At 41.3% G+C, this 27942-nt stretch overlaps 7 protein-coding genes across 12 annotated transcripts in view; 4 read left to right on the top strand and 3 right to left on the bottom strand.

The window, feature by feature from the left end:
- LOC128887635 (uncharacterized) overlaps nucleotides 1–6020 on the top strand; it is a 14801-nt gene extending 8781 nt beyond the window's left edge. The window contains exons 4-7 of the mRNA XM_054143745.1: nucleotides 2534–2773; nucleotides 2898–3946; nucleotides 4050–4332; nucleotides 4403–6020. Of these exons, the coding sequence (XP_053999720.1) occupies nucleotides 2534–2773; nucleotides 2898–3946; nucleotides 4050–4332; nucleotides 4403–4593 (1763 nt within the window). The 3' untranslated portion in view covers nucleotides 4594–6020. The remainder of the gene's footprint in view (nucleotides 1–2533; nucleotides 2774–2897; nucleotides 3947–4049; nucleotides 4333–4402) is intronic.
- Nucleotides 6021–7400: 1380 nt separating this feature from the next.
- Nucleotides 7401–17874, bottom strand: LOC128887642 (uncharacterized). Of its 3 annotated transcripts, none has more exons than XM_054143753.1 (5): nucleotides 17742–17874; nucleotides 9877–10411; nucleotides 8924–9157; nucleotides 8301–8505; nucleotides 7401–8037 (listed from the first exon to the last, which is right to left on the bottom strand). In XM_054143753.1, the coding sequence occupies exons 2-5, from the start codon at nucleotides 10226–10228 to the stop codon at nucleotides 7530–7532; spliced, it is 1299 nt and encodes a 432-aa protein (XP_053999728.1). In that variant the 5' UTR covers nucleotides 10229–10411; nucleotides 17742–17874; the 3' UTR covers nucleotides 7401–7529. The 3 variants fall into 3 exon arrangements, with proteins under 3 accessions (XP_053999728.1, XP_053999730.1, XP_053999729.1); XM_054143755.1 differs by lacking the exon at nucleotides 17742–17874 and adding an exon at nucleotides 14731–14811; XM_054143754.1 differs by lacking the exon at nucleotides 17742–17874 and adding an exon at nucleotides 11015–11305.
- On the top strand, nucleotides 12162–16658 carry LOC128887637 (uncharacterized). 2 transcript variants are annotated; one of them, XM_054143748.1, is made up of 6 exons: nucleotides 12162–12408; nucleotides 13426–13526; nucleotides 13842–14027; nucleotides 14190–14279; nucleotides 14768–14936; nucleotides 15031–16658. In XM_054143748.1, the coding sequence occupies exons 2-6, from the start codon at nucleotides 13451–13453 to the stop codon at nucleotides 16220–16222; spliced, it is 1713 nt and encodes a 570-aa protein (XP_053999723.1). In that variant the 5' UTR covers nucleotides 12162–12408; nucleotides 13426–13450; the 3' UTR covers nucleotides 16223–16658. The 2 variants fall into 2 exon arrangements, with proteins under 2 accessions (XP_053999723.1, XP_053999722.1); XM_054143747.1 differs by lacking the exon at nucleotides 12162–12408 and adding an exon at nucleotides 12986–13347.
- On the top strand, nucleotides 16794–18090 carry LOC128887654 (uncharacterized). Its single transcript, XM_054143774.1, has 3 exons — nucleotides 16794–17236; nucleotides 17343–17627; nucleotides 17704–18090. The coding sequence occupies exons 1-3, from the start codon at nucleotides 17146–17148 to the stop codon at nucleotides 18075–18077; spliced, it is 750 nt and encodes a 249-aa protein (XP_053999749.1). The 5' UTR covers nucleotides 16794–17145; the 3' UTR covers nucleotides 18078–18090.
- A 1972-nt stretch (nucleotides 18091–20062) lies between these two features.
- LOC128887658 (uncharacterized) lies at nucleotides 20063–21061 on the top strand. 3 transcript variants are annotated; one of them, XM_054143783.1, is made up of 4 exons: nucleotides 20063–20193; nucleotides 20272–20409; nucleotides 20520–20606; nucleotides 20713–21061. In XM_054143783.1, exons 1-4 carry the CDS (start codon nucleotides 20109–20111, stop codon nucleotides 20865–20867), a joined length of 465 nt encoding a protein of 154 aa, XP_053999758.1. In that variant the 5' UTR covers nucleotides 20063–20108; the 3' UTR covers nucleotides 20868–21061. The 3 variants fall into 3 exon arrangements, with proteins under 3 accessions (XP_053999758.1, XP_053999757.1, XP_053999755.1); XM_054143782.1 differs by having other exon boundaries at nucleotides 20109–20409; nucleotides 20713–20803; nucleotides 20868–21061; XM_054143780.1 differs by having other exon boundaries at nucleotides 20109–20409.
- Nucleotides 21062–21290: 229 nt separating this feature from the next.
- On the bottom strand, nucleotides 21291–22404 carry LOC128887653 (probable U3 small nucleolar RNA-associated protein 11). The gene is made up of 2 exons (XM_054143773.1): nucleotides 22221–22404; nucleotides 21291–22111 (listed from the first exon to the last, which is right to left on the bottom strand). The coding sequence occupies exon 2, from the start codon at nucleotides 22101–22103 to the stop codon at nucleotides 21342–21344; it is 762 nt and encodes a 253-aa protein (XP_053999748.1). The 5' UTR covers nucleotides 22104–22111; nucleotides 22221–22404; the 3' UTR covers nucleotides 21291–21341.
- Nucleotides 22405–22613: 209 nt separating this feature from the next.
- On the bottom strand, nucleotides 22614–25278 carry LOC128887638 (uncharacterized). Its single transcript, XM_054143749.1, has 4 exons — nucleotides 25184–25278; nucleotides 24844–25087; nucleotides 23608–24762; nucleotides 22614–23348 (listed from the first exon to the last, which is right to left on the bottom strand). The coding sequence occupies exons 1-4, from the start codon at nucleotides 25196–25198 to the stop codon at nucleotides 22936–22938; spliced, it is 1827 nt and encodes a 608-aa protein (XP_053999724.1). The 5' UTR covers nucleotides 25199–25278; the 3' UTR covers nucleotides 22614–22935.
- Nucleotides 25279–27942: the final 2664 nt, after the last annotated feature.

The raw sequence follows: 27942 nt of genomic DNA on the forward strand, positions 1-27942 counted from the left end.
TGTGTGTGTGTGTGTGTGTGTGTGTGTGTGTGTGTGTGTGTGTGTGTGTGTGTATGTAATGTTTGGATTCGACAAGGCTTAAAAATGAACATCGCGTCAGAAAGAATTTTTTTGAACAAATTCTTAGGTTTTGATTTCTCTGATAAATGGTAGTCGCTTGCAATCTATGTATTCCTTTTTTGTCTCGTCTTATTTCGTAGTTACGCTTTACGCTATCGTTGGGTATTTGTAGAAGGAATGGAGGACGAACGTGACTCTCTGCTTACTTGCACGCCACCCTGTATACACAGGTACGATGCCGTGCACGTGTGTCGATTCTGTTACGCACACGCATGTAATGCTTTACGCACACGGCCAACCGTAAACTTCCAGTCTTTCAGTTTCAGTTCATGTCGAGACCGCGTACAACGTACAGTGCGGACTCGATAGTTTTCGAAATCGCAGCCCAACCGCCCTGCGTTTGAATTCTCTGTCTGAAATTGACATATATATATATGTATATATCTATCGTTCTTTTTCGTTTTGAGAAAACTCAATAATGCTCGCGTACATCGTCGGTTTCTTTTACTTTTACGCCGAGCTACTTCGATTAGAGTTGCAAATGCTTCTACATCCAGACGAGTTCAAACTGTCCAAGTTTATGCTTTGAGAAAACGATTACAAGCAGAAGAACCTACCGACTGTATTCGAGCGATGGATAAATCGAATTTTAACGAAGAATCGGACAAGAGGCAACAAGGTCGGATTATCTTCGGTGCTTTATCGGTCGACCACCTCGAGGTAAAAATTCCAGTTTTCGGTGCGAAATTGATTTCCATAAAGCTCGCCGATGCTGACAAATTTTAATTAACGTCACACAGTCAGAGGTATTTCTACATCGAATATCGATTTCGATCGAATCTCGATTCACTCCTCGCTCTGGTTGCTATTCCGCAACAATGAGACCGATAACGAACGTTGGACATTTCCCGTTATTCCAGCGAATGAGACATGAAACGAGTCGTTGAAAACACGCGACAAGTTTGAATCGAGTAAAACCGTGAATCACCTACCGTGACCTACCTTTTATTTCGCTAACAATAAATCAATCACGCACGATATGAAGCACGAAACATCAAAAGAGGCTGGACCAACCTCTGAATAAACGAATATCTTTGAGCTCCTGCGGAACTTGCTCGCATTCACGATTTAATACATTGTATATGTATATGTATATGTATCGTGCTGACACTTGACAGAGATCAGAATGATGAATTGGCGAATCTGCGGACGACGCTGTGTAAACATACTTTCCTCCATGAAATGGTTATTTTCTTTTAAAGGAGAATTATAAATCAGCGAAAAATTAAAGAAAATTTGTAATCTTAAGAGAAGAGTCCTGACGTGGCGTCAATGGTCGCGTCCGTCAACGCCGACGATGCGGTGGCGATGGCGATGGCGATGGCGATGGCGATGGCGATCGCGATGGCGGTAGCGCGCTCTATGCTCTAACAATAACCTCTATGCTCTATCTTGCCGAATCGAATCGAATCGAATCGAATCGAAACGAAAAGAGCTTCGTAGAGCCAGACGCACTCAAAGATACGTACCTACGTATGGAAGTGAAAGTGCATTTTCCAAGATGACTGTGTAACGCCGGATAATAATGGTGATTGTAAGCGTCACCGACGCTCCAGTGTGTCCGCAACGATCGTCAAAGGCAACCGTGAAGACAACATCATAATTTCATAGTCCCTGGGCCCGTGATACTCGCGTACGTCGCGTCGCCTCTTCAGAATGCTTTACCTCGAAACGATTTCGTTCTCCACGTGGCAAAAACAACGCGCAATTGTAAATGCGATTAATCGAATTAACATTACGTGCAAATTCATCGAGGGCCCGATGTCGTGACCTCTGGCTTGTCCATCAACGACTTTTATTAATAATTCATGACACGCTGATTTTCTGTTGTCGCGTCAGTGAAAGAAACCGTCAAGTTGGTTATGCGTGTCATTTTCTCAAGGTTACCAAAACTACCCTCCAAGGAGAAAGAAGAAGTCAAAGGAGCGCTACTCTCGCAGGATCCCGTAAAGAGAGCGGAATTCAGCTGGTGTCTCATCTTTCACGACCACATGATACGGATACTCGGTGAACAACATGGAGGCTATATTGAATTGTAATCTCACGATAAATACTTGAATTTTCTCCAAAGTCTAATGAATTTTTCCATTCGATAGTACATATTATATTATCGTCGTTACTTATCGATACAATGTATACCTTTACGTTATTACACTTTCTCTCGGCTTGAAAAGCCGAGAATGGACTTTGTTAACAACGTAGTTATCGGATATATCTAAACGTTTCTGGTCATTAAGCTCGACGAATCGAAAGAAATTGTTCTTTTCATCTGTCGTATACGATAACGTTACTTTTCTAATAGCATTCGAAATGGTCGATGGTCGATGGCCGAGAAATTCGTTTGGATATTTGTTCGTGGAACGGCAATTCGCATTTGTGAACTTGACGATAATCGTTTGTGTTTGTGTTGCAGACTTGAATCTATGGAACAAGAGTATCAGTCAGCGATGGAGAAAACTCCGAAGAAGGTGTTCCGTGCAGGAAACTTCGGAGCCTCAAGAAGCTCTTATACAAGGTGGAACGACTCAGGCTGGTGTAATTCAACCGGTCAGATCCAGCCCAGCTAGCAGAGAATCCTCTCCGGCTACGAAGAGTCTTCACGATGCCGATTCACCCAAGAAATTCTTACAGACTAGCTCTCTAAGACTGCCAGGTAAGGAAGTAACAAAAATTAAGATGGCGTTTCTAGGAAATACATGTATGTATACACGTATGCATATGTATATCGAAGGAAGAAGAAAATTCGAGAATCCGATTAATCGCGAACCGATTTTCAGGCACCAACAAGGGTATCGCCGACATTCAGCATGTTTTGCGGAACAAATTCAGCAAAATAAACGCCGGTATCCGAAAACGAAAAGCTCTGAGCGTGGCTGAGGTGTTCTCGCCGAAGGAGACCGTGTCGAATTTTTACGTGCCGAGTCCGTTGACCTCGTCGTCCAGTCAACACTTGGACGGTGACTGCTACGGGTCCGAATGCACCGAGCCGACATCTCTTCCGCCTTATCCGTTTCACGAGAACCTCGAAACGTTGGAGGAGGGAAGCCTACCAAACACCACGAACTGCACTAGCCCGTTGGCAAATACTAACAAAAAGTTGACGTACTCGCGAACCAACAGCGTCTGTGATTCCCCGATTCCGAGTCGCGATCAAACTTGCAAAGACGTTTACGAGGACGTGTTGTTCGCTTCCGCCTCTACCTCTACCTCTGCCTCTGCCTCTGCCTCTGCCTCTGCCTCTGCCTCTGCATCTGCATCTGCATCTGCATCTGCATCATCGGGATATTGTCCACGATCCAGGGCTCTCTTGCAACGTAGCAATTCTGAGAATCGCGATACCGGAAAACACCGTCATCACCATCACCATCATCATCACCATCACCATCGCCACGATGGTCATGACCCCCAAGATCCTTCGTACGAAAACGTGCGTTTTCAACGGGGCTACGGATCGGAATTTTCGTCGTTCGTTGTTCCACATACGGACAGACATTTGGCGCAAACCAACTCCGAGACTAGAGATCACCATTCCTATGAAAATGTCCATTTTCCGAGAAACGACAAGGACGGGGAGTCTTCGTTCGATGAGATTCACATACCGAGGGTGACACCTCGCAAGAGAGTGACCGACTTTAAAGTAGGAGGTCAGGTGAGCAATTACTCGAATGGATCCGAGTTAGGCTGCTCCTCTTGCCTGGTCAGAGAGGACGGGCCTTCCAGTTTGGGATCCGAGAAAAGTCCTGGCAAGAAGACTACGAGAAGAATCAACAGCAGAAGCGTCGCCAATATTCCTAGTTCTTCCGGGTCCGGTTTGAAGACTTGGCAAGTAAGTAGAGACAAGGTAGATACCAACTATGTGCCATGTTCCATCGGTATCGATAAATAAATATTTGGCATGATATTACAACGACGAGTTTCTTTCCTCGCAGGGTATTCAAGACACAGACGAAGGCTTGAATACCGACTCCGAACTCGAAGACATCGACGAAGCTGGCGAGGGTGAAGAGTCAAAATTCTGTACTCTACCAAGGCCTGGCAAGGGTGGCGCGTCATTCACGATATTAACTGCCAGATTTTATAAGGGTCCCGGTCTTAAAGGACTCGGTTTTAGTATCGTTGGCGGCACCGACAGTCCGCGAGGGAACATGGGAATCTATGTGAAAACCGTCTTTCCTAACGGCCAGGCCGCCGACCTTGGAACTGTCAAAGAAGGTAAAAACAGATTCGACCAGTCTATCATCGGCTTGTTATCGACTAATAAACGAATCAAACGTTTTTTTAGGAGACGAAATTTTGTCGATAAATTCAAAACCACTCGACGGTATGACACATGCCGAGGCAATCGCCGAATTCAAGGCGGTAAAAGCCGGAGACGTAGTTTTACACGTTGGGCGTCGCGTGAACAAAAAGAAAAGGGATTCTCTGACTTTACCACCGGTAGGTCCTCCTGCGTCACGTCAACAAATCAAATGAACTATTTCATCTTTTGATGCAACATTTTGCGCAAAACCCTTACGTCTTCGTTCCGTATTTAGACGTTGCTGATACGTACTCGCGTAAACACCACTCTCTTCGCTCCATATAAAAGGACGTATAAATAATGAATATTTCACATATGTTGCTTTTCAACGCCGTACTACGATATCGTATTATTATTGCTGGCAATAATAACATCATGATTTTTTATCGTGTTTCATATGTGCAACAAAAAATTTTCTTACGTTCGTGACTTGAATACTCGCGTCGCGAGTCGTGACGCGACGCGACGTGGCTGGATTAGAAGAAAGAGGCGAATGTCTTGTAGTCAAACAGCGATGTACAAAAATCGAAATACTGTATATGTAATCGAATAATGTTATATTCGATATTTATCGATAATCTTTATTAATCAATCATTCCCTTAAAGTCCCCTTAAAGTTACCTGAAATGGTTCGCTTAAGACTCTGGCTTTCGTAACTCTTTCTCATGTTGCATTTTCCAGAATTTACTCGTACTTTTAACTGCCCCCGTCTTCGTCCTTGGTGGAGTAATTCTACTTTTGTAAGCAATCACGATGATTAAAATTGATCAAACGACGTACTCGTGGGTACAGAAGAATCAACGTACTCCGCGATTTAGTAACTAGCATGCGATGATTTATTTTTGTAAAACGAGATTCGTTGTAAAAAGTACCGATATCACGTACGATTCGCAGCAGATGTTGCTCGAATATCGTAATATCGAACACACATCGACGTATCAACGAATTTATAGAATGATCGGTCGATTCGATAAACGATCAACGCGACGCGACGCGACGCGACGCGACGCCTTCGATGAATCCGCAGTCCGAATGGCCTGATCTAACATGACGCGCGTAACAGGATTCTCAAAGTTTTCCATGTTGTCGCAATTAAAGATCAAATTATTTTTTAACTATGCATAGAATTAACGATGTTTGCCCAAAGATCGAGTCCAAAAAATATTTTTACTACAAGACGAATGAAACGAACATGAAAAAAAAAACGCATATCTAAAGAACTGTATACAGTAAAGACTGGATAGAAAATCGGGAGAAAGAGGTCCGAGGAAAAAAGCAGTCGGCAGAAGCGTATCAATCGGTTAGGATCATATTACACTGTCCGCTCGCCAAGCGTTGTCATCGAGCGTCAAGAGGAGACCCCATCCCTCCGCCCCTAGTGGAAATAGTCATCTGGCATTTATCCAGTCTTTACTGTATATATTTTGACTGGATCAGAAGAACACGTATTTACTTTAAGGAGAAAAAATGTTATTAGTATCTAGTCCACTTGTAATATTTCGTTTCGAGAAAATATTTTCAATCTTGTGTACTTTTTATTTTATAAATATATCCGTATATAGTATCGAGAAGAAAACGAGAAGAAAAATATATATATATATACGCTTAGAGATATACATATATACACACTTGTAAGATAATGCGCGCTCGCGAGCGTCTGCGCGTGTGTGTATATCTATCTACATATACATACATATACACACTTACACGCAACTATATCTTTCTTATATCGACTTTTCAAAGTGGAAACAGTGTCAACGAAAGTAGTCAATCGGTCGCTAATTAATTAGACTTACAATTAATATATCGCCTTTTTCCAACGACATTATACTTATACTTAGACACATTAACCGCCATTAATATCAATGTTGAACGTTGATACGTTCTGTCAGATTTTTGTTCTTCAACAGGGAAATCGAAATAGCGACGGAATCGACGGCATTGCCACGTCAATTCTCATTGTCTTCCAAGGAATAAAGCGACGTTAATTAAGTTAAAATTAACCGTTTGAGTTTGACTGGAAAAGCGATGGTAAGAATGCCCATAAATAGTGCCAAACAGCGTGATCTTTTTCCCCTACTTGGTGTCGTCGAACGTTAATATTCATCATCGTTCCTCTATTTCGCTATTCGACGTTTCGCGTATGAACCGAGTAAGTAGATCTTCTAAAAAGATTATACAGTTTAGTTTACTCGCAATTGAAATCATAACCATATTATTAAAAATTTAATGTATCGTCATTGGACCGATGACAGATGGAAGGTGGAAGATGAAAGATGGAAGATGGAAGATGACAGATCACGTTGCAGATACTTATTGTTAACACTCAAACGGTTAATCTCGTCTAAATGGACGCTTGTCGATTTGTGCACCGAAAACTAGAAAATAAGGCGGGATAAACAAAGTGACCACACTCGTTGTTTTAGGGTTTATTAATTTCCCTCGTTACGACAATGTTACATATAAGTACGGTTAGAAAATGTGATTTACAGTTTTACCACGATTTAAGCGTGAAAGCATTATTTGGTTTTCTTACTTTATTTAAATGACGAATATACGAATCTAGGCACAGATTAGGAAGAGATGTATGGGAGAGGAAGCAACAGCTGCAGTGCCTCACCTTTCAAAGGTCCCATTTTTTTCAAATACTTTTGACAAATAAATTTAAACAAATAAATATCTGAGGAAACGAATATTTTCGATTTACTAATGTTTTTTCAACGATCTCAGTAATTGCTCGCAACGTCCTCCCATGAAATGGAGAATACTTTTCAATGCCAAGAAATTGAAATTCTCCCTTGTGCTCCGTTTTCTTTACAAAGAGAACCTTGGACCATTCTCCAGTTCCGGAATCTAAAGATTCCTAATTCACAATTTAGTGAGAGGAAAAACAGAAAAAACAACAATGACGACGACGACGACGACGACGACGACGACGACGACGACGACAACAACAACAACAACAACAACAATGAATGAAATACACAACGTTAATAGCTCTAGCTAACACATCGTGAGAGTGTACAGTGTACGCGTGTGGTATATCCTAATTTCTACGCACGTACGATTTTTATTTTGAATCGATCGCGTTCGAAGAAAACGAATGTCCTCAGATTTCGTTGACGTGTTGATGTATGTTGTACGCTCTACCACCCCGTCTGGATTCTCTTGGTACCATGACCAGATGTCGAGGATTAGCAATTTTGACCTCGTCAAGGTCTCGTTCGACTGAATTTTTTTCAGATAATAACTCGGTGGGCTTGGAATAAACAAAGGTCGTTTCTGCTCCGATCGATCGGCCGATCGTTGCCGAACCTTTTAAAACGTTATCCTGAGCGCTAAGTAACTGCTTGAATCGCTCTTCGTTCTTCTCCTCCTGGTCCCAGTGAGTACGAGCTGATCTCGATGTCGTGGATACAACGATACGTTGATCGATTATCCGATTATCGTTGTTGCTGGTCAAATTCAGTTTGGGATTCAGGTTCAGACCCAACCACTGGGAGAACAGAGCTATTCCTTGTTCCGCACTGGCAGTCACAGCTGCTATAAGTTCCTCGGTGTTTAGGGTTTCCTCGTCTTCCTCGGTACTCTCCGTGGCCTCTGTAGTCTCCGTGATGCTGTGAGAGTAGCATTTTAGTTAAGGGAAACAACGTTAATGATTTTTTTCACCCGTCGAATACAAAACAAACATTGGAAGGCTTTCTCTAAAACTAAAGAAACTAGACAGGCTTAATCAACTGTAGGATTGTCATTGTTAAGAAAGCAAAATTATCGTGTCCATATTTCCAGTCGCGGATAGCGAATGTGTTAACGCGACGCGTCTGTCGGTATCAAGTCAGTTACGTTTACGTATCGGTACGGTTTTTCAAATCTTACTCACGCGGACACTTGGATTTGCCTCACAACTTGATTGAAATTGAAGCATCCCATGTGGTAGGTGACTTGCGGTGTACCCAGCAAGGAGGGCTCTATCACTAGACATCCGTCGTAACCAGCGTCGGTTCGTTGAACAGACGTAAATTTCGCACATATCTGTGCCAAGTCTGACAAAAGGTTCATGCACGTCGGTTTGTTGGCTGCATCGGCTGCGGAAAATTCGAATTAATAATTATCATTTTTACGACCACCCCCCTGCAAAACCTGTTTTGTTTTATCGTTTTATGTCAGCGATGCTTGTTGGACCTGAGTCCACTTGTAATTTAACGTAGCTATCAATTTTTCTCAGTTTTGAAATTTCATCTCAAGTCGAATAATTAATCGCAACTTGAGCGTACCAATTACGGCTATCGAAATGCACTTTGTAAAGATTACACGCGGATGTTTGGATAATGCCCAAAACATTTATCACTAGATGAAATTAAGAAAACTTGTCGTTTCTGAACGATCCTGAACTGAATTGAACTGAATTGAACTGAACTGAACTTGGCGCGACCAGTCCGTGTTCTCGACCATTCGAACGAACAAATAGACAGCTCGATATATATATCGTAGTATACTGGTTACCAATTTTGATGGTGGCATTGTGCACCGGATTGTCGCCGTAGCTCAAGTTTAACGAGACGTTTTGTTCTTTTTGTTTGACGTTGATACAGGCAGCACCGCCCAAATCGATCGTCGCAGTTAGGTTTAGATCGACGCAGCACAAACAATTGAATGTCTGGCACAAGCATTGCGACTGCGGCGGCATCGAGGATCTCCTCCCCACAGCGTTCGGCAACTCCCAGGAAAGCAGCGATTCTATCGAGGGAAAATAAAAGGCGCTCAAGAGAAACTTGGTAGGAGAAATTGGAACGAAACGAAAGTCGTCGATCGAAAGTCGATGGAAAAAATCGTTGTGCTTTCCATCGAGCAGCTACCATCGATGTAAATCGAATTCTCTCTTAACAGGCTGACACCGATTCTGTTTCCGTCGAATTTGTTAACGCTCATCCACCAAAAATCAACAAGATTACGTCTTTTCAAAGTAAGCACAAAAAAGGCTGAAATGAGATAGATAGATATAGAGAAAGAGAGAGAAAGAGAGAGAGAGAGAGAGAGAGAGAGAGAGAGAGAGAGAGAGAGAGAGCTTCTCGCTTTATTCGGGTAAATTGTTATTTTGGGAGATTTCGGAATTCAATGTTCCGTCCACCAACCAATATCTAGACAAATGAAAACTAGTAACGTGATAGGGAGCAAAGTCGTGACCAAGTTGACGCGTAAAAAAGGAACCACGTCGAAAACTCACTTGCAAATAGAAGGAAATATAGTGTTTCTATTTAGCCGCGTATTTATTTACTGTCGATTCCCGTCTTTATACCGCGCTGTAACGACACTTGTTTCACGTGAATCGAATAGATCACCTTCGAGAAAACTCTTGCCAGCATGTGATAAGAATTTCCGAAAAAAGAGAAAAGAAAAAGGAAAAAGAATTTTCACGATTTTCACGATTTTCACGATCGAGTAGCTGATCCGCTCACCGAGAAATCCAGCCGAAGACACCGCGACAACGGCGGTGGTCAGAAGCACCAGAATCGTGGACCTCGCGGCCATCGTGTCGTCTTCCTTAATTTTGCAGATGAGAATTTGGCTCGAAGGAGGACGAAAGATATTCGTAGTGTGTCCGTTGAATGATGCCGTGGAAGGTACCGCCGAAACTGTTAAAAGGATCCACAGATCGAAGAGGCTGGACGATCCTGTCCAGCTAGGAAGAAGCTTAAATCTGGGCACAAAGCCGCGCTCGGGTCTCGGATCGGCCGCGGCGATCGGTCGGCGGTCGGTACCAAAACTGGCGACAGGATTGGCCACGGCGACGATGAGGTGCCACGCCATTGGCCCGATGCGCGGAGCTAACAACGGGCAAGGAACCTCATCTGGGTGACCGGGTGACCTCCTTTGGCAACCTGGTACCAACAGAGGACTTGTTGCATACTACGCGACCGTCCGCGTCCGTCCCATCTGTGGCTGGTCTGGCCGCATGCCCGCACGGCCGCACGGCCGCATGATCGTTCAGACCTCGAAAAAAAGAAACCGGCCTTCTTTTTTACCAAACAAACGACGCCAACACAGACGATAGATACCGTCTGCAACGCGACAGTAAAAGCATTTTCGTTTTCTCCTGGTTTTCTTTTCTTTTTTTTTCTTTGATAGCACGTTGATGGTGTAGGTATTCATTATTCGAACAAATTTCCGCGAGTTTCTCCCATTCTTTTCTTCTTTTTAAAGAAATATTTACATACGCATTTGTATCTTAATTCCATCGTGTCAACTGATCGGGTCCGTGTTTGGATCGAATACCTTCTCTTTTTTTCAACGTTGATCGTGCGTCTGCACAAAGGAAAACGTTGAACGAAAGGGGAAGGAAAAATGTATGCTCGGTTGGATAGAGAGGATATCGTCGCGGTTACGGTACCGATACCGTATCGAACGTGTCGGTTCGAAATAATTAGTTGTTATTTTTTCAGAGTACGGGCAGAGTGCGAAAAATTGACAAACTGGCGATAATTGATTAATATTAATACTCGTCTGTTTTCTTCTTTCTCCGTTTACGCACTTTAACCCAACTTTGATTAGCTCACCTTTTCGACACAGGGTTTTCCTTCGAAAAAAATAACCTACCTGTTGAAACAATATAGAATCCTGAAGCTGAAGCGGAGTCTGTTTTATCGGTGAATAGATTGCGCGAAGAGGCAGCAAAAGTAGGCAGACAATAATATTGTCCAGTTCAGTATTCCGCGACCCTTTGAAGCCTGGCTACTATTATGGAATCTCCATATAGTCGGACAAGTATTAACCAAGGTAAACCACTCGTGGTCACTACTTTCTTCGACCCACTGACCGAAGAAAGATCCCTCCTCCTTAACCACCAAAACACGGTTCTGTCCGTCTGGTACGTCTCTTCTCCAGAGACCGAAGATTTGAATTTCGTAAGCGGCGACGCCGCCGCCGCCGCCGCCGCCGCCGCGCCAGCGCAGTTCGCGTGACTCGGACAAATGTCCTACGTAGCGATCGAGGATGATTCGTCGATTGCTTTCGCGTCGATCCTTTCGATAAACGATAAATACTAAAATATTTTTATTCGAGGATTCTATGGAAATACATAGATGATCGATGATTGCAAACGAGACACCGATCGCGAGTTTAAGGTCGGCGAAAAGATGACGGTAATCGTAACGTGGACATAGACGTAAATGTGAGCCGCACGTTCGATGAATGAACGTTCGATTCTCATTGCGAATGCACCGCGAGCACCTCGGACGATACAGGTAATTTTATGACGAGAGAAATTATAGGGAAATGGGGCTGGCTATTGAAAACAAGGTAATCAAAGGTTTACGCTTCGAAGCGTATAAAAGCGCGATTCAAACATTTCTTGACCTTAACGTCGATAAAATCAGGACCAAAGATAAAGAGAAGAAACGAATCGATCTAATCAATGCAAATTTATCTATTTTTCGAAATTATCATATTTATGTGTTGACCGAGGCGAGGTGTGATTCGATTAAGCTTATACGTACGTAGAATTACTCGAATAGCAAGGGAGCGAAATCGAAATTAAGAACGAATTAACATTCATTCCTGAAAGAAGATTGACCGACCGGACCGTAAGGATAACAACAACTTTTGCTTCCGGCTTTTCATAACGATAACACGTGTTGCACACTCGCATACGAATATTTGTACGAATCGTGAATCGTGTCGCGCGTCGTTGTCGTCAGGGAAGACTGTCTGGCAGGATCGGCAAGTAATCCCTGTTGGTGGGGAATGATCGTCTTATTTACCTAGAGCGTATTAGAGTGTTTAATAATCGTAGCGTTCGCTGAGGTAGGTGGTGGTGGCGGCTTGACCGACTTTTAAAGAAACCTTTGGGGGGAGTTGGGCGGCATCTTCAGTTAGACATTGGCCTCCGTAAGACGAAGAGTCGGAAAAAAGAGTCGAAGGGTGCAACGAGGAATCGCGTCTGGCTGCTAATACAAATAATTTTACTTCAAATTTCTTTCTATAAGTTGCAGGTGAGTTTGTTTAGACTAGTTTAATAACTTGGCGAGTTTCTTATTGCCGTCGACGCTTTCATTCGCAAATTTCAGATGCAATCGTGCGAATGAAAATCGCTTCTCATCGCTAAACTTTCTTCGAGCCAGTTATTTAATGTGCACGTAATCGATCCGCAATTTAAAAACCTCTGCTTAACGTTTACCTCTCTTCTGTTGGCATTTCTGTTTTCCAGTTGACGCAGTTAACATTCGAGACGAATCGAAATTGATTCAATATCATTTTTTTGCGCAAAATTATCGGTAATTGTAATGACAGAGTCAGAACGATAAGTCGGACAAACATACCGAGGCATACCGTCACCAGTTCTTGTCACTACGACGTGACTATATGCACAATCGCAACCATGTGCCTTTTCGATCGCGTTACCAAACTCTATGTACCCCAGCTGAACGGTGAACTTTCCTCGGAGGACGTCTTTGACCGTGACCGGGATTTAGGTCAACCGGTCGACAGCAGACGAGAAGTTCCGCGTCGCGTCGCGTCGCCTCGCCTCGCCTCGCCTCGCCTCGCCGCGCCGCGCCATAGTCTACCGTTCGAAATCGCTGGCAAACAACGTCACAACGTTCCTTCCGTGTACTTGAAACTCGAAATGATCGGTTCGTTATAAAACAACAATCGTGTTTCATTGTTAACAAGCATAACACCTGTCTGAATTGTTTTCTTTCCACATTTTACTCTCACATCCGGTGAGAGGATTCTTCGCGCCACGCGCGCGACTCGCAACGCGATCTATTCGTTCCGTTACTTTTTCTATCGCTCGATATACATGTGTATATAGAATTTATGGTTTACTCTAACCTTATTTATCGTTTATTTTGTCGGAAACAATTACAAGGAGACACCGATCGAGTCAGTTTTTTATTTTCTCGTCATTTTACGGTCGCGATGGGACCAATGTAATCAAATACAATTTCATGTAGAACGGACGATATAGGTGCAATCGATGTAATTTATAAATTTTCCATTTCAGATAGAACGAACGAACGAACGAACAAAAGGATGCGTCTTTCGACGGTCGTCGAGTTGTTGCTGATTCTGCTTTTGGTTGCGTTCGCTGCTTATGGAAGAGTTATCGGTAAAGTTCTCCCACGCATTCGAATATTGCCATTCCTATACTTTACTTTCATTCTTCATCTTATTATAAATTCAATTTAATAAGTATATTCGCCGCGAATACTCAAACAATTATTATTTTTCACTCGAACGACAGCACACGCGAAACGGTGAAACGTAACGTTTATTAAATCAGTTTTATATACATAAGTAGCCGTTAGAGTTATTTAAACGCCTTCTTCGGTACTACATACTTGGCTTGTTTTAAATTGTTTGTTTTACGAATTTAAAATAGCAATAAAACAAAATTGAAACAAAATTTTGCCATCATTTCCAGAACACAATCGGATCGTACTACGATCGATCAGGGATGCTTCCGATTTAAACAAAAATAACGTTGGAGTATCAACGTTATCGCTAAAACAAGCGACCGACAACGTCAACAGATACTGCACCTGTAACGAGAACATATGCAATTGCTGCAGGGACTTTCACATACCGCTGGTGCAATTACAGGGACCAGGTAATCCTTGTGTAAATCAATTAACACCTTAATACCTACTGGTACACAGATATTAGAAAGAATAATTGTTGAGAAAGTCGGACAATCTATTCTCGTTACGTTACATTTCCGTCCTATACGCATGAAACAGTTAAACAAATTAATCATAATCCTACGTTTCAGGATGCGCGTCCTTGCAATATTTACAAGAGGACAATTTAGCGGTGCAACTGAGCTTCGGAGACAACATTTTGACTAGCACTATCGTAAACGGTAAGCGTATCGTTTAAAAGTTACTTTCCTAATAAATCTTTATTGTCGATCGATCAGATTGGAAATATGCTTTTCCAAGTTGTTATTAATTTTATATTATATTTTACCTGGGGATGTCGAGTCGCTTTTTCAAAACAAACAAAATGTCTGAAAAATTTCTCTTAAAGTTGTTGCGAGTTTAAAAAAGCTATTCTTACGAAAAGTATGTTAATTGTGTACGACTGTAATCGGCTCGCAATCAGTTCATCTCATTGTCAGCAACGGTTACCTTCGGACGACGAGTTCGGGAAGCGCACTTTGATATTCTCACCTAAATCTAGCTCCAAAATATCCATTTCTCTACTCGAAAAGTAAACACTGAAAGTCGGATGTCGCGTCAGAGTAAAGTTATTGAAAAGGTATACGAGTTATTGAAAAGGTGAAAGTCATAAATACACGTACATACACGTACCTTAAAAGATCGTATAATTCTATACGACGGGTTTCAGGAAAAAATCCAAAGCCGGTGTGCGTTCCATTGCCAGGAGGTTTCACGAAATTTTGCGGGAGAATTTATTCGATTCAACGCGACGCTAAGAACCACTTTAAAGCCTGTCTCGGACTGGAGCTTCAGTCCTCGACCGAACTCGAAGCAAGTTTACGCGTAAGCTGCTTCAGGTAACGATCTATACAACTATATAAATAGTATTAATTTCAGTGTAACGATATCTGTACAACATGTATCGAAACAAAAAGTTGTTGCTTTTACAAGATTTGGTCCCGACGGTCTCAAGTTGCGACCAGCGGAGCCACTTCCGATCGTCGAAGCGGAAGCTCCGGAAGACGACGACGACGACGACGACGATGACGATTTCTTTGGTCTGGGTTCCGACGAGGATGACGAAAACGACGACAACCAAGGGGATTCACCGTTAACCAACTCTGTGCCAAACTCTTCCGGCGAAGACGAGGACGAGGACGAGGACGATGATGAGGATGTACTTGGTTTCGGTGCTCTCCTGGATATCATAACGGGTGACGACGAGTCTTCTACGAAAAAACCAAAAGTCACTACAGCAGCTCCACTTCTTCAATTTACGATTCCGATTCTGACTAAGCCAACGTCCGTGTCACCTTTGGAATCACACGAGGCGTCCACTGCTGAGTACAATCAGTCACTGAACGCCGAAGAAGAAGAAGAAGAAGAAGAAGAAGAAGAAGAAGACGACGACGACAGCACCGAGGAAAACGCCCAAGAGTTATCCGTTGCAAACGTAACAGCCAACGATGCCGAAGAAATTGTCACCGAGGTTTCGAATAAAATCGCTGCGTACGCGAAACCTGCGAAAACGCCAACTACGAAACTGACAACGTCGGAAACGAACAAAAAGAAGAAGCCTGGCGACGCCGACGCGAGTAACAGCATCAACAGGATCGAAAATGTTACAAATAAAAAGAAAAAACCTTTAAGGAAACCGATACAAGAGGGCGAAGACGACGACGACGACGACGACGACGATGATGATATATTAGGGACCGACTTGGACGACGACGACGACGACGACGACGACGAGGATGAAGGGATTTTGGCAGATGACGATGACGAGAACGATAACGACGACCAAAGCGAAGAAAACTATGAAAAGGAGCAAGATGACAAACAACACGAGAATAACAAGGACGAAGATGAAAAGACTGAAGAAATCGAGGATCTTGTCAACGATGACGATGACGACGACGACGACGACGACGACGACGACGAGGATGCTGTGATCAGTGCGCTTGTATACGATGAGAAAGAAGTTGGTAAAAAGAGCAAAATAAATAAGAATGCTGAAACGAGCGATGCTGACGATGACGATGACGACGGGGATTACGAGATCGGTCTTTCCGAATTTTTGGCGAGGAGTAGGTACTCGAGAAGCGGTCGTCAAAGCAAAGTTATGAGGCTTAAAGCTACGTAGGTCAATGTATGTCCATTCCCATGCCAGTCGTAGAATAATTGCATTCCATGAGATGAGATGAAATGAAACGAGACTTTTCGTATTCTCTGAACGATCCGTTGATTCGACAAAGACTTGGTTGTCGAATGATTTTATCAAACGACGGATCGTCGTTGGCTAGTTTAAGAAATATAGAGATTGATGACTTGTTTCGTTTCTCGTCATCTTCTTTCTTATTATACGGTTGCCGATAAGTATGGAATGAACATTCGAAAAACAAAGATGAGGATCGAAAATGATGAAAAATGAAGCGAGCATTGTTTTGCGACCTCAGGCCATATCGAATTGCTCGATTAGTGTAACATTATTTAAGACGGGAACATATTTATGTGTATTTATTTAATTAATTTATTCAAACTATGATTAAACGAATCAAATAAACGAATATTTCCAAAGAGTTTTTTTGTTTTGATTTGTATCGTTTATTTTACAGCCATACAAAATTTCCGAGATATCTGATTATTTATGAAAGTCTATTCCCTAAGAAATGCCGTGTTTTTCAACGAGAACGCTTCTCGAGAACTGCCCTTCCGCTGTTGATAGTAGCGTCGCTGAAATATTTCTCTAGAGCCTAGACGTCAGCTACGTCTTATCTACTGCGCGCGTTCCTATATTTTACATTTTCATAATATTCCAAATATTTACAATGCCTACGAATGAATTTCAATATACGAATGAACGTACAAACTGTTTAAGTTCGAAAACTACTACTCTCTACTCTAATCCGTCGACTCGTATTTGTAATAATCCCGATCAAACTTTCCATCGAAAGTTCATCCATAATTAATGAAGCGTAGAATCATGATGGTGCGGTGGGGGTTCAACCCAATTTCAGTGCTCGAGCAGTGCCGATCAACGACAGACGTTCCTCTTCATCAGCCATTATGCTGTACAAGTTGATGAACATTTTTGTGCTGTTCCTCGCGATACAAAACAATTCTAGTGCTACGATTCACCGCATGGAACATCACATAGGTAATAAACAATATTTCTAAAGTTTGATGTAACTAGAGTTAACGTCGAGGATGGCATTTCTTTGCTTATGTGCAAACGGTTTAACGAATTTGTATAATGAGCGCAGACATTCGTCAATACAATGCGTCCTATTACGATGTGAAAACTGGAATTGGACTGAAAGCAGAATTAGAGGATTCTGGTAGAGATCCGTTAACTGTTAAGGTTGGATTTCGAGGTCTTCCCTGTCACTGCGAACAACTTACCTGTAGCTGCTGTACCGGAATCAATATGACAGCGATCAACTTTAACCGTCGCGCGTGTACCAAATTCACTTATGACCCTTCCGAATTTGCTATTAAATTGGCCTTGAGCATGAACGAGAGAGAAATCTACACCAACTCTTTTTCCGGTAAGTAATCTCCGATCGTAATTCTTTTTTTAAGAAGCACAGTTACGTTTTTAATTCGCTCCTGATTAATGCACAGTTAAAAATCCACCACCGTTGTGTTCCCCGATGCCTTACCTGCCTTTTGCGAGCTTTTGCATTCGTTTCTTCGACATGTACACCATAGGGAGAAATCTTCACGCCTGCATCGACTTGGAGACACGCATCGTCGGCTCGCCGATCTTGATTTTACATTTTAACTGTGTCAAAGTGGGGGCTGATGGCATTTCCTGGTCAAAACCTGGAAACGATAGCAATGCCGTTGTTGCTCTTCAAACGAAACCGGATGTAAGCGAACTCGAAGAGTACGACCAAGTGGACTTTGAACAACAAGATCTCGAGGTTTACGTAAACTACACCCAGTCAACGTTAAGCCCCGAACAGGAAGCGTTAATTGGACAGCTCAAGTTATGACGGTCGCGCGTCGGCGTCGTTTCGAAGCTTCGATGATTGATGATTACTTATTTATTACACGCAACGACAAAAAAGAGACTCCGATACAATCATAAACATTGAATTTAGACAATTTATATTTATTTCACGTATAATTATGTTTCGAGCAGTACTCGTATATTAAACGGATAAATTAAACGATTTATAGGTAGGTACATCTACTTCTTATTATTATTGCTCGAATAAATCAAATTCCATATTCGAATCTTTCTTACTATATAATCCTTGAACGGTAGCATTTACATACCATTCTACATACTACATATTGTAATACGCGTACAACGTTTCAAGTATCGATCGAATGATATTCTCCGTTCAAATGGACGTTATTTTTTATGAATCCAATGGAATCACATTTAACGCTTTAAGCGTGGTCAATTTCTACGCAAATCGTCTCTTATTTATCTATTTACTAGAAAATTAACTACGGATAGACTATTCCCGACAAGCCTGAATTTCTCCTCCGAAACGAGGTCAAAACGAAATGTCCGTTAACCGACCAGTCAAGTTTCGATCGTTCGGCAAGGAGCACACCGTTGAAGATGTCCTCTCGCACTAACTAAAAACGTAACGTGGCCAAGATCGAACAATGAGAATCGGCTGGTTCTTCTTGTTCGCCTTTCTTTTTATCCAAGGCACCTTCCAGACGACGAACAAAAGAAGAACCATGCATTTGGTAGAAAAATCGGAAACTTGCATAAACGAAACCGTACTTTCGTTCCGGTCGAAAGACGACCACCACTCGAAGAGCTCGATGGAATTGCAAGGATCGCTGAAGCAAGCGGCGAATTCGACTTGGAACACAACTACGCAACAAGTGATTGCGACGAGACAAGGTCCTTGTCAATGCCGCGGCGGTGTTTGCAGCTGTTGCTCACGAATTTTATACGACACTTGGAAACAAAAAGCTTGCGTAAACGTGACATACGAACCAGACGAATTCAGTTTCACAGCAAAAATATCAATGAACGATAAAGTGTTGTACACAAGAACCGTGTCCGGTAAGTACTGTACCGTAACGCAATAAATTTCTTACCCTCAGCCTGGGCTCGCTTTATATTGTACGATACTTGGACAAATACAACTTGGTATTACTTTCCATGATTTAGGGAAGAATCCTCGGCCAGTATGCGTGCCAGTACCACGAATACCAGTCGTTAAAGCCTGCGTCAGATTCTACAATATATATTTCCAGGGGAGAAACATTCATCTATGCGTGAATATGGAGGGGAAGTTTAGAGAGACAATCATATTTAAGGTAAACAAATTAATATAACACGTCCATGTCACGGATATGCATACGTGTATGTACATATGTATTGTACGTTATTGTATAATAACGAATATGAACATTTTCAGGTTGGTCTAGACTGCATTAGATTCGGCTCGAACGGGTTGGCTCTAGTAAAACCGGAGGACGGGGGTGGATTAGGTCAAATAGAATTTTTACCAAACAACGACAACGATGAAGATGATGACAATTATGATTACGCCGCCGCCGCCGCCGCTGACGACGACGATGACTACGACGACGACGATGACTACGACGACGACGACGACGACGACGACGACGACGACGATTTACTTGATTTCTAAGAGAATTAAAATTTTTATCGATTATCTATACGACCGATGTATTAGTGTAATCATGCGTTGTTACTGTTACTTAATCGTAACAATGTATATATACCGTATCTTTTTAAAAAGAATACCGTGATAATTTAATTATTTATTAACTGCTAAAACTCACTTGATTTTATGTTTCAAAGCACGTGATACGCGTTCCCGGGGTTGAGAGCAATAAACGAATGAATACGAAAGCTACTTTTTGTTTAGTATACCTCGGAAATTGCACAGCATCCTGTACGGCAATCGGCCGTGTCATGCTCCATTGTTTGATGGAATGCCGATTGTCGATTATGGTTACCGTATATTGCCATATGCAGCCAGTTCATGTACCATTGTGGAAATGTGCGTTAAAACTTTCTAAGCATGAATTCTAGAATATATAATCTGCAAATTACTATATTTTTGATACAAATATTCTTGCAATGGTCTGGCGTTACCACGGAACACAGTTTGTTTTTTTTTGCAACTATTATTCGTAATTTGATCGATAATACGTTCAATTTATGTATCGTTAAATGTGCGTTAGGTTTTCCCATATCGAACGGGTTTCTGGCTTACAGAACGATTTCGACCTCTTGGCGGAAATATTGTACCTGTCCAACAAAGTATTCGTGTTCTTGCTGCCAAAGTGTTATTATTTTGTATACTAAAGCTGAAAAAAGACGTAAGTTTTTCAAGTCGTATCGTTGCAATTTGCGTTTGTCTCTAACTCCCTTCTTGAAATTAATCTTGATACAATAAATTATTAATTGAAATTTATATCATTTTACATAGTTTGCGTGAACGTCACTCATCAAAATAATGGATTAACGTTCAATGTGATGTTGAATACCAACAGAATAAAAACCAGAAACATCACAGGTATCGATTATACATGCCTACGTCATACATACGCAACTATGCGTATCTGTACATACATACATACATACATACATACATACATACATATTTTGTTACTTTGTTACAGATTATAAACCATTCAAGTTTTGCATTACCATACCAGGATGCCTTTTTTCGTACGCATGTGTAAATGTATCGGAGCTGAATCAGTTCTCCAGGTACAAAAAGACAGAACAAAGGAAATTTTTACTTATTTTTGACTTTGACATCTTTTATCTTTAGTCGATCGATTCAATGTTCTACACCAACTAAACTGTTTTAAAATTTTACAATAAGGTCGATAACAGTTTGCCTTCGATTGGACGTTTTCTCAAAGAAACAACAGTGGCAAATAAATTATGACTGCATTAGCATATCAACAGAGATGATTGTGGTATTAGGAAATAGCACGATACAAATAACGAACGGAACCGAAGAATTTCTCGGAACGTCCACGAGTATAATAATCAAAACGACGGCGGCAATACCCAATAATCCAATGACATCACCGACAACAATAACGACATCTAAAACTGAAACTGACGCTGCAGGAACGATCCGAGATGTGGAAGTAATAACAGAACCTGGAAGCAGATCCACTACGCTTAAGGATATCGATTAAGATTACATATACTGCTAATCAATATGTACGAGTTGGTAAAGAAATACATAATAAGTAAAATTTATTAAAGCGACAAGTTATACATAAATAATAAATCATCGCTTTCTTTCAAATTTCCATTTGTAGATGGGTGCAGAATTTTTGGTACCCTTAGATATTAATTTTGGTTTGCTTATTTTCTTATCTTTCAATGCTTTTTGCGTTTCTAACTTTTGTTGCACAACGGTCAACTCTTGTTCCCTGTTGATTCTTTTCTCCAATTCTTTATAAGCCATGTGTTTTCTCTGTTCAATTCTATTTAAAGTTGTCTCGTCCAATTCCGGTAATTTCATATTCTTTAATTTGTTCAAGTTTGGTCTATTCGTGCGTCTAGATATCAACGACGGATGAGTATTCAGTTTCTCTGCAATGTCAAAGTTTCTAACTTGTTCGGTATCGTCAACGAAGAATACATGTGTATTTACAGTTTGGTTGGCAACATCTATCATGTGTAGTTGACTTTGAAGCTTGTCTATTTTCTTTGCTTCTATGTTTCTCTTGTGAGCAACGTATCGAACATCTTGAGTTTCCATTAATTGTCGCTGATCCGGAGTACAAGTATCCTCTTTACTCTTCTCCCTATGAACCCCATTTTCAATTTTAGAATTGATCATATGAAAGTAAAATTCATCCGGATTTTTATTAAGGGCACGTTTACGCAAAAGCTTCAACGTTCGTTGCTTCTCTTGATAATCTCTAGCTCTGGCAATGTAGTCTTTCTTCTTTTCAAGAAGGCCCAAGTGTTTGCGAGATTCTAGTTGATGCCTTTCCCGATGAGTCTTTTGCGTGGCTTTCGCTGCTTTTTTCCACGAAGACATGCTTCAACCTGAAAGAAATGCACGATAATTATCGGAAACAATGTTTTCTCTAATTGAAAAGTAATTCTCTAGCGTTTGAAACTTGAACAATTGTAGAAAACGTATAGAAAAACGTACATAGATATCGTTCACGTTTCAACAAAAACCGTTTAGTTCATTAAAAAGAAATATAATATAATCGACTTGTTTTTGTCATATCGAAGAACTAAAAGCAACAAAGCAATTGAAAGCAACACTGAAAGTAGAGGTTATGTTACGTTATAATATAAATCACGTGCACGCATTCGAGGATTTAAAATTTCGATCGAGCTGACACCTAGTAGTCTCTGGTAGAGTTGGTTTCGTCTGCAAAAGTATATTTATAATGGGTATATTTAAAATGTAATAACGCTAAACACTCGCTTGTTTACAATTTTCTCAACAAACGTAACAAGCATTTTACATTTTTCGTAAGAATATTTGATTATAAAGCAAACGATAACAGTAATAAATTATGCAAGCGAGAAGAAGTACATTACCGTCATTTTATTTAAATACAAGCAAATATCATATCTCAACAGAATAAGATTTAGATTACATAAACTTGTTACATTTTACACGATGTCTGGTAACTACTTAATGGTATAAATGGCAATATGGTCATTCTATACGAAAGTTTATCAAATATGTATCAAATAGTTATTTCGAATGACATATAATTCGACGAATTTTGTTACGTATTCAAAATTATATAGTATCGAGTAGTCTAGAAAAAGTATGTCTATAGGATTGGATCATTAAAAAATGCAAAACAGTGAATGTTACAAGGGTGCCCTTCTATATAGCTTTTTAGTCATTCAGTTTGCGTGGATTGGTGTGCCCTAGAAGGAAGAGGGAGAACGGTATCACCAACAGAAAGTGATCCCTGATGAAAAACTTGGGTCTCGGAAGACACACCCCTTGGTGACGTAAGTCGATTGTTTCGCATTCTCGCGATCGGTTCTCGTCCTTTGATTCTGTACCGACCGCGATGTCGCTTGGCAAGTGGACTTTTGAATTCGACTTGTGGAACGATCACATCTATCGGTCTCTGCGACGAGGATGCGTTCTCTAAAGTGTCCCTTGGACGTTTTCCTGGTCTTCGTAAAAGAGAAGAAGCTAAGCAGCTCGACACCGAATCGAACGTCTCGCCAGTAGACGGTCTCGGAATAATGTCCTCTTGGCGAGAAATTTGCTCGTTTTCGATATTTCTGGAACTTCCCACTCCTGTAATAAGCCAAGTGCGAAAAAAGTACAAGTACAAGAATCTTGAAATTATTGGATGTCGGTTAACTAGAAATTTTGTAAATACGCATTTAAAAGGAACGGGATTAATATTTCTAATACTCGAGGAGTTGTAATTTAATCGGTGTAACGCAGAGTTGGTCCACCGATACATATAATAAGGTTCATACTTGATTTCTTTTTTCTTTTTACCGAATGGTGCACGATGTATACGTATAATTACAATTATATATGTACGTACCCGACAAGTTCTTCATTACGGTTCTCACCGCGTTGGCCACTGCTGAGAAAAGTCCACTAGAGCTGCTGCTCTCGCTACTGCCATTCGACGAGGTGGACGAGTCCCTCCGTATAGGACTAACCACTTGACTCGGTGTTGTTGCGTAGCAGTTATAACTGAAAGAGCTATTACAATCAGGAGAGCTACGACTGTTGGCCGAGACATAGGCTTCGGAAGCGAATTGTTCAAACTTTTTTAACCCAGAATCGATAAGATCAGAGGTCGAGAGGGTAGAGTTGTTCTCCATAACCACCATCATCACCACACGCGAAGAACCAGACGGTTGTTGTTGTTGTTGTTGATTAACTTTCATATCGCGTCTGTTCGGGCTGTAATTTTCTTTTTCTGTGCTTTGCTCCTCATGGATTTTTATTTGCGGATTCTTCAGGGGTTCTTTTGTGCCCAATAGCGTATCGCATGCTTCAAAGTATTCCTCGTTCTCGTTTTCCGTGGCGTTGAAGGGGTTATTAGCCATGCTCGACTGGCCTGGAAGAGTCTCGTATTGGTCGGAAAATCGTACTTTCTTCAAGGAATCGGATCGTTTCTCCGTTTCAACGCACATTTCTAAACTCTGCAAGTCGGGAAATACAATCTCGCCCACGAGGCTGGTAAGTTCCATATCCTCGACATCGTTATTATTACCGATGCGATAAGTTAGCTTTGAATCAACCTTTTCCTCCTTCTCCTTCATGATATCCAGTTTCCTTATTTCAGAGTTACTTGTACGACGATCGTCCTTATCTTCGCGATTCGAAGACACCGAACGAAACGATGTCTCTTCGTGGTTCGCGGAAATCGCGAAGCTTAGGTAGGTGCTATTCGAGCTGTCTTGCGAGTCGCTACGAATTTGCTTTACCAACGATACGGAATTAGTTTTCGGTGTCTTGAAGGAAAAGTTCGGTACGTTCGGTGTTTTGAAGTCTAAATTACTTTTTTGTCCGACCACCATGGGCGTACTTGTGTTTCTATAGAGCTCTGGAGGTGAAGTCAATGATTTGAATTTGCCATTGCATTCTGCATTTATGGGCGATTCTTTTCCGTCGGATGACACCGGTATGGACTTTTTATCAAATACCAGCGAATGACGATGACGCGACGTCCACCATTTGCACGTGCCTTTATCCGAATGTTAAAATAACATTGAAGAAATAATTGAAAATGATTGGTACATACGTGAGATGGATAATTAATAGTTACCAAACGATTCCAAATTCTCGATCCGACTGAAAATTTTACCACACAATCGGCAATATAAAGGAAGGTGAGCGATCTGTACGTGATAAAGCAGCAATTTATCGTCGAATAATCCAAGTATCGAAAGCTTCTGGGAAGTGCACAGAGGACAGCTCAATTCCTGGCTCGAATGTTTGCTCTTTTTGTGACGTTCGCAGCATTTCTCGCAGCAGAATAACTTGTTGCAGACACAGCAAGACCGGCTATTCTATTTAACGTAACATTTGTTTACAACAATGTGGTTACGCGGTCTAAATTCTTCGAAATGCTAACAACTGAATTTAGAAAATCTTTCCGTAAATACCTTGACGGACGACATATTTCGAAGAGGTCGCCGCAACTGGCACAATTCAATTCAATGTTTACTCTACTCAATTTTAGACAACACGCCGCGCCGTGATATAGCACGAGTATAGGCGCACCGGCAACATTGAAACGAACATGATTACGACACATGGCAGTGTTCAAAATTCGTATTAGAATCCTTTTTATTAGTTATACAAGTACATTTGCTTTACTTACGTTTCGCCTGTAATCAATTAATTAATTACAAATAAATACAAAAAGATTAATTAATTAACAGAGGCACATGGTAGGGCAAAAAAGAATAATACATATGTGCAAGACTGAGGAAATGCATGAGGTACAACAATTAAACTAGATTACAGATTACAAAGAATCGTAACCTTTGTTTATAATTTCTCCGAAAGATAGACTTTTTTTACGGGAAAAGAGAATTTTTTTTAAGAAATTCAACCACTGAGACGCGTAACACAGTGCTAGGCGTGAGCACTGTGAGCAGGTGAGCAGGTCGTCGGTAAGAAGGAAAGAACGTGCGTTATTCTTTTCCCAAAAATTATGCCAAGTATTAAATTAAATTAGTCATAAACATACGTCTGAGATTGTAGTCCTATCTAACATAATTCATATTTCGTAGGGAGAAGAGGAAGACGAGCGAATCTACGAACGTTGTCGGATGTGACACGTAACACGAGGTTGTTGCTATTTAAACTGCTATCGTTGGTTTCTTTACAAGAGAAGAGAAGTAATCTAACATAATTTTAATATTGCAGGGAGAAGAGAAAGATAAGTGATCAACGGCGTTAGCCGTTAGGTTATCGAATGGAAAATGTCAATCGAGGTTATTCCTTCTTGGAGTAGAGTTTCTTTGTGCCCAAGATTGTGCCCGGAAGCTTGTACGAGAGGAGAAGAAGCCTGCAAAAGGATTGTCTTCTGCTGATACGATCACAAGAAACTCATCGCAGACAACAAGTGAATGTTCGCACCGATCTCGATTGCTAGGAGATGAGTGCAATTGTTAGCGTAGTGTCAGTGAGATACAGTGTGTAAATCGGACTGTGGAATGTATGATACATTGGTTAACAAACAAAATTAAGACAAGTTTTTCTATGCGATTAGTGTAACTATGTATGTTTCGTGGCCTAGGTGTGCGTTAACTCTTTGGCATTCAAGGCTTTTTCTTTTTTCTCTTTTGTAGTATGTATCAACAAATGTAGAATGCTTTCTTAGCTTTGTACAACGTAAATGCAAAGCCATATATTAGCTTGGAAGTTGTAGGATTGCAATGAATTTAACATTTAATAATCAAGTCTCCTTTACCTGTCAAAGAATTATACCTTGTAAACATTATCTAACTTGAAATTTACTGCATCAATGTAAATAGTCACATGTCACTTTTAGAGTAACTACATCGAGGTTAAGTTAGGACTGTCAGTCATCTCTCAAGTGCAAAAGGTTAACAACCTGGAGGTTATCGAATGTTAGTTACAGATGTATTTATTTATTTTCTTTTTTTCTATAACACGACACATACACCCTTTGATAGAAGAATGTATTAGCACGATGCAGTGTACAATGTGATATTTATTGATGAAAGATTCACTTTAACGTAACGGAAAACGTATTGTAACCTAACATATGAGTTTATAGGCTTAATACTTGTTCTTTCTTTTTGTGGCACTGGATCGACTCGAAATCAATATTGTTCCGTTTAATCAATCAATCAACCATTTTTCTTTCTCTCTATTTAAATTCGATCTTTCCAGATAGATAAGGTATACGTATAAGGTGCTTCAACAATACATAATGACACTGTTAACACAAATAACAATATGTCAATAGTACATCATTGTCAGGCACATTTGATCATTAAACAGAGACCAAAGCCATTTATAGGAAATCCTTTACTTGATATTCTTTTCACAGAACAACTATTCATAGTTAAGGAATAGTTGGCCCGCTTTCTCTCGCAATTTCCATTTCCATAAGCACACGTTTATCCAAGGGAACACGGTCGACTTAATTAATTAACATAACCTGTAATATCTGTCACGTACAACGTGACTCTATCCCCAGTGGATATCCGAGTGCAAAGGGTTAACGGAATCATAGTCGCGGTATCGTACGTCGTCGATATTAACTAATAAATAATAATAATTATTACTTTCCGCTGTCGGAACCGAATGCAACACAACAGTAGCAATAGATTTCGCATTCCTCGCCGCTAGAGGGACATAAGCGTCAAGTCAGCGACTTTCTCGCAAGCGCTCGAGCAGTCTTTCTCTCGTATATATACAACTTCTAAATCCCTTCCCTCGGGGTCGCAGTCGAGTCGCGCCGCGTTTCGTCGGCACGGGCCGGTCTTCCACCACCACATAGACTAGACTCAAGTCTACTCTACGCGGAAGGAAGATCGGTGCGCGCGCACCGACTCGACTCGACTGCGATCCCCCCTCCCCGGCAGCGCCGGGGAGGGCTGCACCCTTTCCATTTCACCAGTTAATGGCCGACCGGCAACGTAGAAGGACTTCTCCTCCCAAGAGGAGAGATTGGTGGCTCTCCCTCACGTTGTCGGGTGGTTAGGTCTGGGTTAGGTCTGGGTTAGGTCTGGGTTAGGTCTGGGTTAGGTCTGGGTTAGGTCTGGGTTAGGTCTGGGTTAGGTCTGGGTTAGGTCTGGGTTAGGTCTGGGTTAGGTCTGGGTTAGGTCTGGGTTAGGTCTGGGTTAGGTCTGGGTTAGGTCTGGGTTAGGTCTGGGTTAGGTCT

The sequence above is a fragment of the Hylaeus anthracinus genome, unplaced genomic scaffold (genome assembly GCF_026225885.1).
Source record: "Hylaeus anthracinus isolate JK02 unplaced genomic scaffold, UHH_iyHylAnth1.0_haploid 11989, whole genome shotgun sequence".
Lineage (NCBI taxonomy): Eukaryota > Metazoa > Arthropoda > Insecta > Hymenoptera > Colletidae > Hylaeus > Hylaeus anthracinus.